The sequence below is a fragment of the Crotalus tigris genome, unplaced genomic scaffold (genome assembly GCF_016545835.1).
Source record: "Crotalus tigris isolate CLP2741 ecotype Arizona unplaced genomic scaffold, ASM1654583v1 scf7180000020524.2783371122:307494, whole genome shotgun sequence".
Lineage (NCBI taxonomy): Eukaryota > Metazoa > Chordata > Lepidosauria > Squamata > Viperidae > Crotalus > Crotalus tigris.
The window spans coordinates 12,201-23,756 of NW_024098060.1; the positions used below are offsets into that span (position 1 = coordinate 12,201).

The 11,556-nt window shown below is 35.5% G+C and overlaps 1 protein-coding gene across 1 annotated transcript; it reads right to left on the reverse strand.

Moving 5' to 3' along the window:
* Positions 1–732: 732 nt before the first annotated feature.
* Positions 733–8,674, reverse strand: LOC120318888 (vomeronasal type-2 receptor 116-like). The gene is made up of 4 exons (XM_039367039.1): positions 8,504–8,674; positions 5,044–5,904; positions 2,728–2,854; positions 733–1,631 (listed from the first exon to the last, which is right to left on the reverse strand). Exons 1-4 carry the CDS (start codon positions 8,672–8,674, stop codon positions 733–735), a joined length of 2,058 nt encoding a protein of 685 aa, XP_039222973.1.
* Between the last annotated feature and the right edge of the window lie 2,882 nt (positions 8,675–11,556).

Consider the following 11,556-nt stretch of genomic DNA (forward strand, 5'->3'; position numbering starts at 1 on the left):
AATGGACCAATTTTTGTTAAGTTTGATTGGTTGTGAATATTGGAGAACGCAATAGCTTATCCTTCATCTGGATTCCTATTTTTAGGCCCAGAAAAGAAAGTAAAAAAAATCAAAAATCAAAGAATGGTAATAGGAAGATAAATGCAATATCATCGCCTTATGCTTAATGTCTCTGAAATATCTATCCTATTAGTTATATTACTGAGGATCCAGAAATACAAGGTGGAGAGGATTACTTCCATAAAAGCAAAGTTCAGCTATGAGCATGTCCAATGGATGAACTTCACTTTTACCGTCCATGCATCCATGCACCTAGACTGCTCTGACAGTGAATCTACACTATTTACTCAATAACCTACCCTCCAAAAGAAAGTTGGAAACTGCTATCAAAATCCAATAAGGACTTGAGCTTCTTAAGAGCTCTGAATTGGATTTTGATAACTGTCATCTTATACTTAAGCTTCCTTCAAAGCATTACCCGTGATCCATGAAGATCCAAGACTACAACAAATCTGAGCAAATGGCAAGCAAAATGCTGGGCAAAATAGCCAAGGGAAGAAATTGCACTTTATTTGTTGACATGGTTATATACCTAGGCACATTCCAACATTAGACAAATGTTTATTCTGTGCATTTGTGCATCTGACCCAGTTTTCTCAAACTGCAAAGACTAGCAGAAAAAGGAAACACAACAGTGAGGAGAGTTTACAGTATAAGGTTCGGAAACATAATTCAGTGTTTTTTAATAAGTTTGTCCTTTCTGTTTAAATCAGGTCTCAGAAGAATAATATAGCATTTTGGGAAAAAGATACAGCCAAGCAACCCCATTGCTGAAGCCAGAATGGAGAAGATCTCCACCACCACCATGTACTTTCCCTTGGTGCTCAGATAGGTAGGAACAAATGTTACCCAAACGCTGCAAAACACCAGCATGCTGAAGGTAATGAATTTTGCTTCATTGAAGCTATCAGGTAACTTCCTAGCTAGGAAGGCTACCGTGAAACTGATAGCAGTTAAGAACCCCATAAAGCCCAGAACAGTATAAAACATGATGGCTGATCCTTCATTACATTCTAGTACAATTTCTTCAGCCATGGAGTGCATGTCTGAATCTGGAAATGGGGGAGAAATTGCAAGCCATGCAACACAAATTGTGACTTGTATCAGAGAGCAAGAAAGGACAATGGAGTTGGCCAGCCTTTTCCCCACCCATTTCTTCATTTGGGATCCTGGTTTGGTGGCCATGAAAGCAAGAACCACTATGGTTGTTTTACCCAAAATGCAAGAAATGGCTACAGAGAAGATGATGCCAAATGCAGTTTGTCGCATGAGACATTTGACTTGATCAGGTTGTCCAATGAAAAGAAAACTGCAGAGGAAAGAGAGCTGGAGAGCAATAAGAAGAGTATAGGTGAGATTCCTGTTGTTGGCTTTGACTATGGGGGTTTCCCACTCTTTAATGAAGATCCTCAGCACCAAGGCTGAAGTTATAAAAAAGAAGACAGCTACAGTGGCCAAAGTGATTCCCAAAGGTTCTCCATAAGACAAGAACGTTATATGTTTTTCGATGCAAAGATTGTGAGCTTCATTTGGATATTGATCTTCTGGACATTGGAAACAGTCAACTGCATCTGCAAAAGAAAACATTAAAGGACTGTTTATTGATCAGAATTTCAGAGCTGAATCATGGCCTAGTGCTTAAGATGTTCACCTCCCACTTGGGTGGTTGACAATTCAATAGCGGCAGATGTTTCTCTTAGAGTGTAAAGAAAAAATATCTGCTGCCAACTCCACATGGTGTCAGGAAAGGCATCCAGCCAATAAATGCTCAATTTCATCCAGTTGCCCTGACTCTACTGCGAATTATGGGATTACAGTCATAATAAGAAAGTTATTTATAACTCAGAGTTGAAATGAGGAAACTTTGGTGCTATCTGAGATCAGTTGTTTTCTTGCAGATATTTCATAATCAAACTTGGTAACACCATCAGTGCTAGTTAACATCATTACTGTTGAACTGATGATGTTACTTATTTTGGTAATGAAATATCTGCAAGAAAACCACCAAGTTCAGAGAGTACAAACGACTGCTCAAAGAAAACATTGTGGCCCATAGAAGCTATGAAAGCAACTCCATTTATTTCTAGTTAATTATGTCCATTTTACTTGCATTACAGTATTACAAATTAAGAATGGGACCATCCACATGCAGAAAAGTACCCTGTATATGTTTGGTCAAATAGACACCAAGAGTGTTGTTTGTATCAATCTCAGTGTCATCTTTCAAGATGGAAGGATGCATCCATATGATACTAACATAGCATCATATTTAATTCACAACAACAAACCAGTCAGTCAAACAGCCCGAATCCAGACCATGACTCAGAAACATCTGGACAAGTAACATTCATACCAATTTAAAGGTCAATGTTCTGACACACGAGCACAATTCAAAATGCACTGAAGATGTCTCCCAAAATAGAGATGAATCGTTTGCAGTCAAATTGCCAAGGTTGGAGATCGAACTAACAGCTCAACTACCAAACTGAGCTACTAATATTCAAATGCATCTCATCTAATACCTTGCTTCAATGAGGCCAACACTCCAAATTCTGAAAAACTGATTACATTTGAGAACAATACCGTGCAGATTAAACACAGATAGGTATACAATATTGCTGGTAAGAATTAATAAGTCTTCTCAATTATATACATGGCACATTTTACCTAATCTGTTTGAAATTTTCCCTTTTGCACAAGGAAGACAATCATAGCAGCAAAAGGGCTTCTCATCTATTTTTTTCTTCAGGTAGCCTGGATAACAATTTTCATTGCATACAGAAAGTGGTAATGCCTATTCAGAAATGAAATCAGGAGAAAGTTCAATAGTTGTACTTTATACACTCATATTTCACTCTGTATATGATATTCTGACAAATCTGCACAGCTTTTGGAGACATTCTATATATGGGATTCAATTCAACATATTATTAGATAGGCATATTTAATGAATGCCACCATAATAATGTGACATTGTCTATATGTCCTCATATACATGGGAAATACATAGGAAATACATAGTTCGATGTCCTCATGGAACTATGTATTTCCTATGTATTTCCCATGTATTTCCATGTTTTCACGTAACCTTAGAGGTTTCCTGAAGTCTTAATTGTTCAAACTGGACTCCCCTCAAATTCCATTTTGGTCAATCTGATTGGTAAATTTCTATGAGGATTCTCAATCATCCAGGTCATGGTTGTCACAAAGATGCTTTTCAAAAGTCAATGAACTTTCGTGGCTTTTTCCTTGAAAATGTTTGAGAAACATTCAATTCCTTGAGAACTGAAGAAGCTTCTTGGATGAGAAGCAAAACATTTTCAAGAAAAAAAGTCCAGTTGCATTTGAAAAGCACCTTTGAGTTGAATCTGATTGGTAATTTATCTCACACTTTGTAGGTGAAATTAAACTTTGGAATTATCTGCATTTTCATTGAGTCCAGTCCTTTCTGCCAAAGAGGTCCTGAAAATAAATACTGCAGAGAATTTACTCATGGGATTCAGAGTTCCAGTTGCATCTAGTCAGTCTCGTAGAAATTATGAAATAGACCATGTTTTAATAGTGACAAAGTTGCAGGTTAAATTTAGAAAACTAAAGAAAATAGCTGGGATTTTAAAATATGTCTTAGATCAGTGGTTCTCAACCTTTCTAATGCCGTGAGCCCATAATACAGTTCCCCATGTTGTGGTGACCCCCAACCACTTATACATCACTGGGTGCCAGGAGCATGGACAAAGAAAAGGGGGAAAAAATGGCGGACAGCCTTGTTTGGCGACCCCTGTGAAATCGTCGTTCGACCCCAAATGGGGTCCCGACCCACAGGTTGAGAACCACTGTCTTAGATAATGTCTTGTTAGACTAAAATAAAATTATAAGGTAGCAATGGACAGGAATAAGATATTTCAACCAGTAGATTATCTCAGAATATTGCTTGTTTATTGTTAAATAATTTTCAGCTTTTATAATTCAAAGATGGCTCCCTATGTAGGACAACCTGAAAATGACAGCTGGTAATTGTGTACATTCAGGAATGCCCATAGATTTCTGGAAAGACAAGTTTAATAACGGAACACCTGTGTAATCTGATCTCTGCTCTTTCATTTTTCATAATATTTTATTGCCTTAATTTTATTACTGATGAGTCACTCAAATGATAAAAGTGATTTTTGAATATGGTAGGGGGGAGGATTTGAGACAACTTGGAACATCAGTAGGAAATACCTGGTTGAACATGGTTGGCCAGATGATGTTTTCTTCAGAAATCATGAAAGACTCTTCTGGAGAAGTCAATGGGTCTATCTTTCCAACTTTGACTTTAAGAAATGTTTTGTTTGGGAATGTGATCCAGTTGATGATATCAAATCCAGTTCCCAATTCCCCCTTTTCATTAAAGAAAACTGTTTCCCCAACACTGTTGTTAAATAAGACTTTTCTCAGGTAAGGATGGAGCTAAATGGAAGCAAATCAAACACAAATGTTTGTGTTTGAATTATATTGATTTTTTAGCTTTGTGTTTTAACTGTGCACGGTGTCCAGTGTTATATGAATGAGATGGGCAGCCATATAAATTCAATAAATAAATGCAATTGATCTGGAGAAATAAATACCAATTGTATACCAAACCAATTGTACACAACTACCATTTAGAAATTCCTAATATTACTGTGCAAGTGAACCATAATATTAATAAACATATTATCTCCAAGTAAAATGGTTTGACAAAATTTCAAACTGAATTATGAAGCTGTGATTTAATCAAATTTTTTGAATTGGATCTTTTTTACATAGTTCCTCCACACTGTTGTCAGGAAACATGAAACATGAATTTGTGTAAACTGTGTGGATACGGAACCTGAAATGTACATGTTTTGCAATCATAAAATTACCTGATGGCATCAGAGAAGATTTTATTCTTACAATTTTATTTTATTTTACAAATTGATTGCTTGATCAATCTGTCATTGTGATTTCTTTTATTATTACCTGCCATCTTTCTTCCTTGATAATCATCAGACTTCCATGGTCCGCCCTTGCTCTGTGTTTGTATTTGGATGAAAACATGGCTTTCAAGGCATGTGCCACAGCATAGACTGCATTATAAATGCTGTAACTCTGCCCAGTCATGGTGATCTCAAAGACAGAATTAGGAAGAGTCTCCAACTTCTCTTCTCCAGTGCACAGCACTCCAGCATTCTCATCTAACTTATCTTTAAGCAAAAAACATTCAAATGCCTGCTCCCAGAACAATCTTGTTAAATGATCTCCTTCTTCTAAAGAAGGGCTTCTCGTCTGCAAGAATGGTTTGAACCCAGTCACCTCCTTGGAAGAAACTGCAAAAGATATGGCACCATGAATAAAGTCCAAAGGGAGTATTTTTTGAAAAGGGATTGATGTGAACTCCATCTGGGCTGGCATGATCCAAACTTTGTCTTTTCTCGTTACTGGTATATCTTCATATTCTGAAATATAGGGAAATATTCTGAAAATGGCAATTATGTGATTTCCACAGTAGAGGATCACAACATTGGCAGTGCTGTTCATGACAACCTTGTATATGGCGACATAATCTTTAAATACATATTCAATGTGATTAGAATAAATTTCTTTGGGCAACTCTTGCATGAAGTCAAAGCAAATACCTTTCTGGACAAACAGTGTAAGGGCATTCCGTACAAACCTCTCTCCACTCTCATCAGGTTGAGAAATCAGCCCTATCCATACCCACTTTAAATGCAACAGCAGCTGAAGAATCCCCTTAGTCTGAATCTCCTCGTTTGGGAAAAAACGATGAAAGAAAACTGTGTGTTCACTATTATCATTCATTGGAGCAGATCCATATAGAAGCTAGGGAAAAATAATTTGAAATAGTTGGGTATTAGAGTCTATGATACAGATTGTGTTCCTTCAAGAAAAATATAACCTAGAAAGAAACCAGTTTTTCCTTTAATTTAATATTTGAATGCTAGAGATTCGATTCAGTAATTTGATTCAGTAATCCCTGAACTTTAACAGGATAACAGAATAACACATTTGGAAGGGACCTTGGAGGTTTTCTAGTCCAACCCTCTGCTTGGACAGGAAACCCATCCATTCTAGAAAAGTGACTATCCAGTCTCTTCTTAAAATATTCCAGGGATGGAGCACCCACATTTTCTGGAAGCAAATCGTTCCACTGATTAATTGTTCTGTCAGGAAATTTCTCCTTCATTCTAGGTTGGTTCTCTCCTTTATTACTTTCCATTCATTGCTTCTCGTCCTGCCTTCATATGCTATGGAAAATAGTTTGACCCTTTCTTCATTGTGGCAGCCCCTTAGATATTGGAAAACTGCTATCAAGTCACCCTTAGTCCTTTTCATTAAACTAGACATACCCAATTCCTGCAACCATTCTTTGTATGTTTTAACCTCTAGTTCCCTAATCATTCTCTGCACTCTTTCTAGATTTATTTTAATCCATCTTTTGCTAATATATGTTCTTCTTACTGTCCAAGATATGATGATATTATATGACATGACATTATTTGATACTCTATGAGAGAAAGTGGCAAGATTATTTGGAAGTAGAGTCTCCTTGCCCCACCCTTTAGAACAGAAATGGAAAATACAAAGCTCCCTATGATAATCTGATGACAGCGACTCAGTTGCAATCAGATTACAGCAAATTGATGTATATAGAGCTGTCTTGGAAGAAAGCTTGGAGAGTAGAGGGACTACGAATGTGGCTGCTAGGTTATTAGGCAAGTAAGTTTTAGATTTTGGCAATCACACAACCAACAGACCTCACTGGCGAATAAGACATTTTAAGCTAAGGAAAACAGGATAAGAAAATTCTGCTGATGATGTTATGTTCAAAAACTAAATTGAAACAAGCTTGAAGAGCAAACCACTGCCCACTTACCTCACTGATAGAGCGACTCTGAAAAGTGTACATTTTTTTAAAAAGCCCTCTAAAAACTGTATATGTTCATAAAGGTTGCAATTTACTTTTTTCTATATTAATCAACAACTCTGATCCCATTGTTCTATAGATAGTCAACTCTGTACAAAATATTACAATAAAGCAACATCCCATCTCTCTAAAAATCCTCTGTCTTTCTTCTTTCACCCTCTTAACACCTCCATGTGACTCTGCAATAATAATCAAATCAACCAAATCCATAGCTTGTCATACCCAATGGACCATCATTTTTATCTTTTTTCCTTAAAAAGAAAAATATTTATGATTGCAAAGACAAAATCTCTTTTATATAATGGAAAGAAAAGTTTTCAAAGTATAAAGTCCAACAAGGAGATCTTGTATAGGTTAAAGTGAACATCAGTATAGATATAGCGTACATTCATTCATTTGTATTACATAACTTCATTTTTTAAATTATTTGAACTACATGAATAACATTTATAGAGAGGAAGGAAGGAAGGAAGGAAGGAAGGAAGGAAGGAAGGAAGGAAGGAAGGAAGGAAGGAAGGAAGGAAGACCAGTGTGCAATACAAAGATCAAGATAACTATTACTCAATCAGGTCCATGAATTCTTAATATTTTTACTAAAGCATGGTAGGAAAATGGATACATGACAATATATTGACATTTCTCTTCAGTGTATTTGTAAACATGTCAAAGAATCATTGTATATTAATTGTTCAGATGATTCAGATTGAGAAATAAAGCAAGTAAAGTATGAAAAAATATCTATCTCATCTGGGAATACATAGTTTGGATTGCCATTTTAATTCCACATCCCAAAATAAAATACTCAAGGAAAGAAATTATTATTTGTTGTTTTCTAAACATGGCTTTATAAAAGTAAAAAAAAAAAGGTGAGTTCATTCAGGGTTGTAAGATTATTGTAACTTACAATAACATAACTATTAGTAGTCATGATTTTTTTTTCTAGTCTAGACAATCTTCCAGAGCTGACATTCATCATAGATTCAGATTGAAGAATAAATCAAGTAAAGTACCTAAAATTATCTATCTCTTCTGCAAACACATAGTATGTTGTTCATCATTGTTTGGATTGCCACTTTATTTCCAAACCACAAAAAAGTAATAAAAAGAAAAGTTGCCTTATTTGTTGTATTTTTGTAAACATTACTTTGTAAAAGAAAAAAGTGGGAGGTAGTTTAAGACTTGCAAGACTCTGTTATTGTAACCTTACAATAAAAGAATTATTAATATGTGTGATTTTGGTTTCCTATCCTGGAGAATCTGGAAGGGATGACATTAACCTTGCAAGTAGGAAAACACTTTCTCTTCCTCTGCCTTAACTTTCCAGAGAATTGGGGAGGATTGGGTGTTCATCCTGAGATGCTTTCTCAAAGAACACTTCTGGTTTAGTCTCAAAGTTCTTTTATTAGACTTTTTAAAAATAGGACTGCAGTTCTTCTTCCCACCTTTCAAGGTGATTCTTAAAGTGTATACTTAGTCCAAGAAAAAAAATCTCACCTGGGGCATCTTGTAGACATTCAAGATGTTTGCCATGAAGGGACAGATGTAAGAGTTAGGTCCTGCAATAGCAGATACTGTCCAGTCCTTGGCATCACATTTATAATTGGGGATGAATCTGCCACGTGTTGAGAGAAGCTCCATTGAAGCTAAGTAAATCAATCCCGCCATGTAATAACTGTTAGAGATATCAATACCCAAGCTCATGTTGGATAATATATGCATATTTTCATTTATCTCCTTTACAGCAAAAACCAAGGCCAGGATATGTTGGTAGTTCTGCAGGAAAAATCTGCAAGAAAGGATATATTGTGCGGATCTAGGCAGGAGGTTATGATTCTTTTAATTCATCATAAACAATTTTTACTGGAAACAGATAAATTGCTTGAAGAAAAATGATCATATTAAAACCCATACGTTTTGATGAAATCTCATTCGTCATCTTCAGGCTGATTTTTTCGGCTTCATGCTTCTAGGAGCACCTCCAATTTGACGCGGGAGAAAACCCAAATAACCAAAGACCTACATACAAACACCCGCGAAAACCTCAGAAAACAAATATATGCTCCTGGAAGCACGAAGCCGAAAGCACCAGCCTGAAGGTGACGAATGAGACTTCGTCGAAACGTCGCCAAGACACTTCCAATTTGACGTGGGAGAAAACCCGAATAACCAAAGATAGATATATAATAATATAATATTATAATATAATATTCTTATATTTTCATCTTCTTCTTGGTTATGTTTTATGGCGGATATAGGCATGAAAAGTTTGTTTGGAGTAAACTTGAGAACAAATGTTATATTTTTAGATCTGAGATATTTTAGATATTTTTAGATGATAGATCTTATCCCAATAAAATCACTGATGTTAAATTAAAGGAGAGATGCTCTAAGTCTGTGTTCCATGCATGCTCAACAGCTGTTTGGAAAATAATTCAAAGCATTATAATATTTAGTAAAAGAATTAAATGATTAACATAGATTTAGCTACAAATAGTACAGCACCTTGATAGTACATCACTAACAATTATTTAACAGTAAAAAAAAAATCTCAATATGGAATTTGAATAAAAACACCAGCAGGAGAGTTGTCATTAGTGTGTTTGTGTATTTATTTGCCAGGGCAACCTATTAGAGAAAGATATATGGTTTAAGATATGCTATAGTTAAGAAGAGAAAGTCTTTACATGAGCTTGATTACATGAGGAGATTGGCTAAAATGTATAAAAATATAGACCCAAAGTGTTGGAAATGTAAAATCAGAGAAGGAACATTTTATCACATGTGGTGGCTGTTCCCCAAAGCAAAAAATTAAGAAGAGAAAGTCTTTACATGAGCTCATCAACCAGTTCTTCAGATGGGTGCCTTGTGAAACCAACTGGATCCAATATCATGTAGAACTGAGAGAGTATCCCAGCCATTATGAAATCTCCTGGCAGAAAATACTTGTGCTTAATAAAGGGAAGTTTCCCCACAGAACATGTTTTAATAAGGCATGTAGCTCCTGACAGTAACATTGACAACATTGCCATCACTACCATGGAAAATTCCATCTTCTTCAAGAAAATACTTCTCATTACATAAGAACCAGTTCTATCTGTAAGAATGAAACATAAGGGGAAAAAACTCTCACTTATTAGAATAAATATTCTTTCTAAGAAAAAAGGTTGTTACGTCTCTAACATTCTGATCCGACAATTAACAGACCCTTTCAATCTTGAGCTATTCTTTGGTGTTGTGCCTGAGAATTCCTGAAAGAGTTGAGAGAAAAAAACACATTAGTAAGATTCTTTGGGTAATTATAGGGGAAATCAGTGAATGTTTGGTGACGCTCCTTGGAGACTGTGGAGAAAGTAGAATGATGATTTGTATGGGCTAGGAAAAAAAGAACTCATAACTGAAAATTGTAAAAGAGATAGAGAAAAATAATGAAAATTCAGATAAACAAATGCTAGTTCTGTAGCTGTAAACTTTAAATTCTCTGGAACAAAACAACTATCTGACTTTGACCTGTTAGGGCGTACATTAAAGCATGATTTTCTTTCCAAAGAGCTAAAAGGAAATTGACCCATAATATTATAGAATCCCGACCACCTTTGTTTATCTTTTTGATAGGTCTTTAAACACTTTGATTATTGTATTTGTAATGTAATTAAAAGGACGGGGTTGCGATGGGTCAGACATGACTTCGCAACTAACAACAACAATATAATTAAATCATGACATTTCTTTTTAAGCTTTCTAATGGAAGCAGGCATGCGAGCTGTGCAGAGTCCTTTGGGATGGGAACAGTGTGTAATGCCAAGTGAATATGCAAAAGGAATACCATTGGAAACATTTTTTTCAATACTGTTTTTATTGCAAAATAAAATATAGCTTGGCTCTTTTCACTCATTTTAAATGATTTTTTACTCCATATCCTCAAAGTCACACGGTGTGAACCATATATTTTTTGTCTGGCTTGATGAATGACATGAGCTACCACCAATCCATTTATCCACCATTGATATTTTATAGCCCTGCAACAAATCTCTTTATCAATTGTATATAGGAAATGAAAAAAATAATAATCTACCAGTCACAGGACTCCTTCCTCATTAATTGTGAAATTTGATTGCTGCTACAAATGTTGCTCCTTTTATCATATACAAAATATAACCTGAATCAGTTTCTTTGTAGTAAAGAAATAATGGTCACTTGAAATTATTTATTTTTATTTGTCCTTTACCATTACTTCTTTCACTACATGGACAAATAAATTGAAGAATATGATAATATACAAATACTAAAATAAGAAATTCACTTATTTATAAAATTTAAATCCTTCCTTCCTTCCTTCCTTCCTTCCTTCCTTCCTTCCTTCCTTCCTTCCTTCCTTCCTTCCTTCCTTCCTTCCTTCCTTCCTTCCTTCCTCTAGGATCCATCAAATACATCTTTCGAGCAAATAAGACCCATAGTATGCCACTTTTTTGAACTGATGATACCTCTTACTGAGAATATCACACAGTGAGGGCCAAAGGCAACATCTCTTTACCAATCACGACTGTCTG

Excerpts from the sequence above, each read along its gene's own strand:
- LOC120318888 (XM_039367039.1), bottom strand. The coding sequence starts at position 8,674 with ATGGCGGGATTGATTTACTTAGCTTCAATGGAGCTTCTCTCAACACGT. Across the intron at positions 5,905-8,503 it reads ATGTCTACAAGATGCCCCAG|CTTCTATATGGATCTGCTCC; the intron begins GTGAGATTTTTT and ends ATTTTTCCCTAG. Across the intron at positions 1,632-2,727 it reads GAAAATTTCAAACAGATTAG|ATGCAGTTGACTGTTTCCAA; the intron begins GTAAAATGTGCC and ends TTTCTTTTGCAG.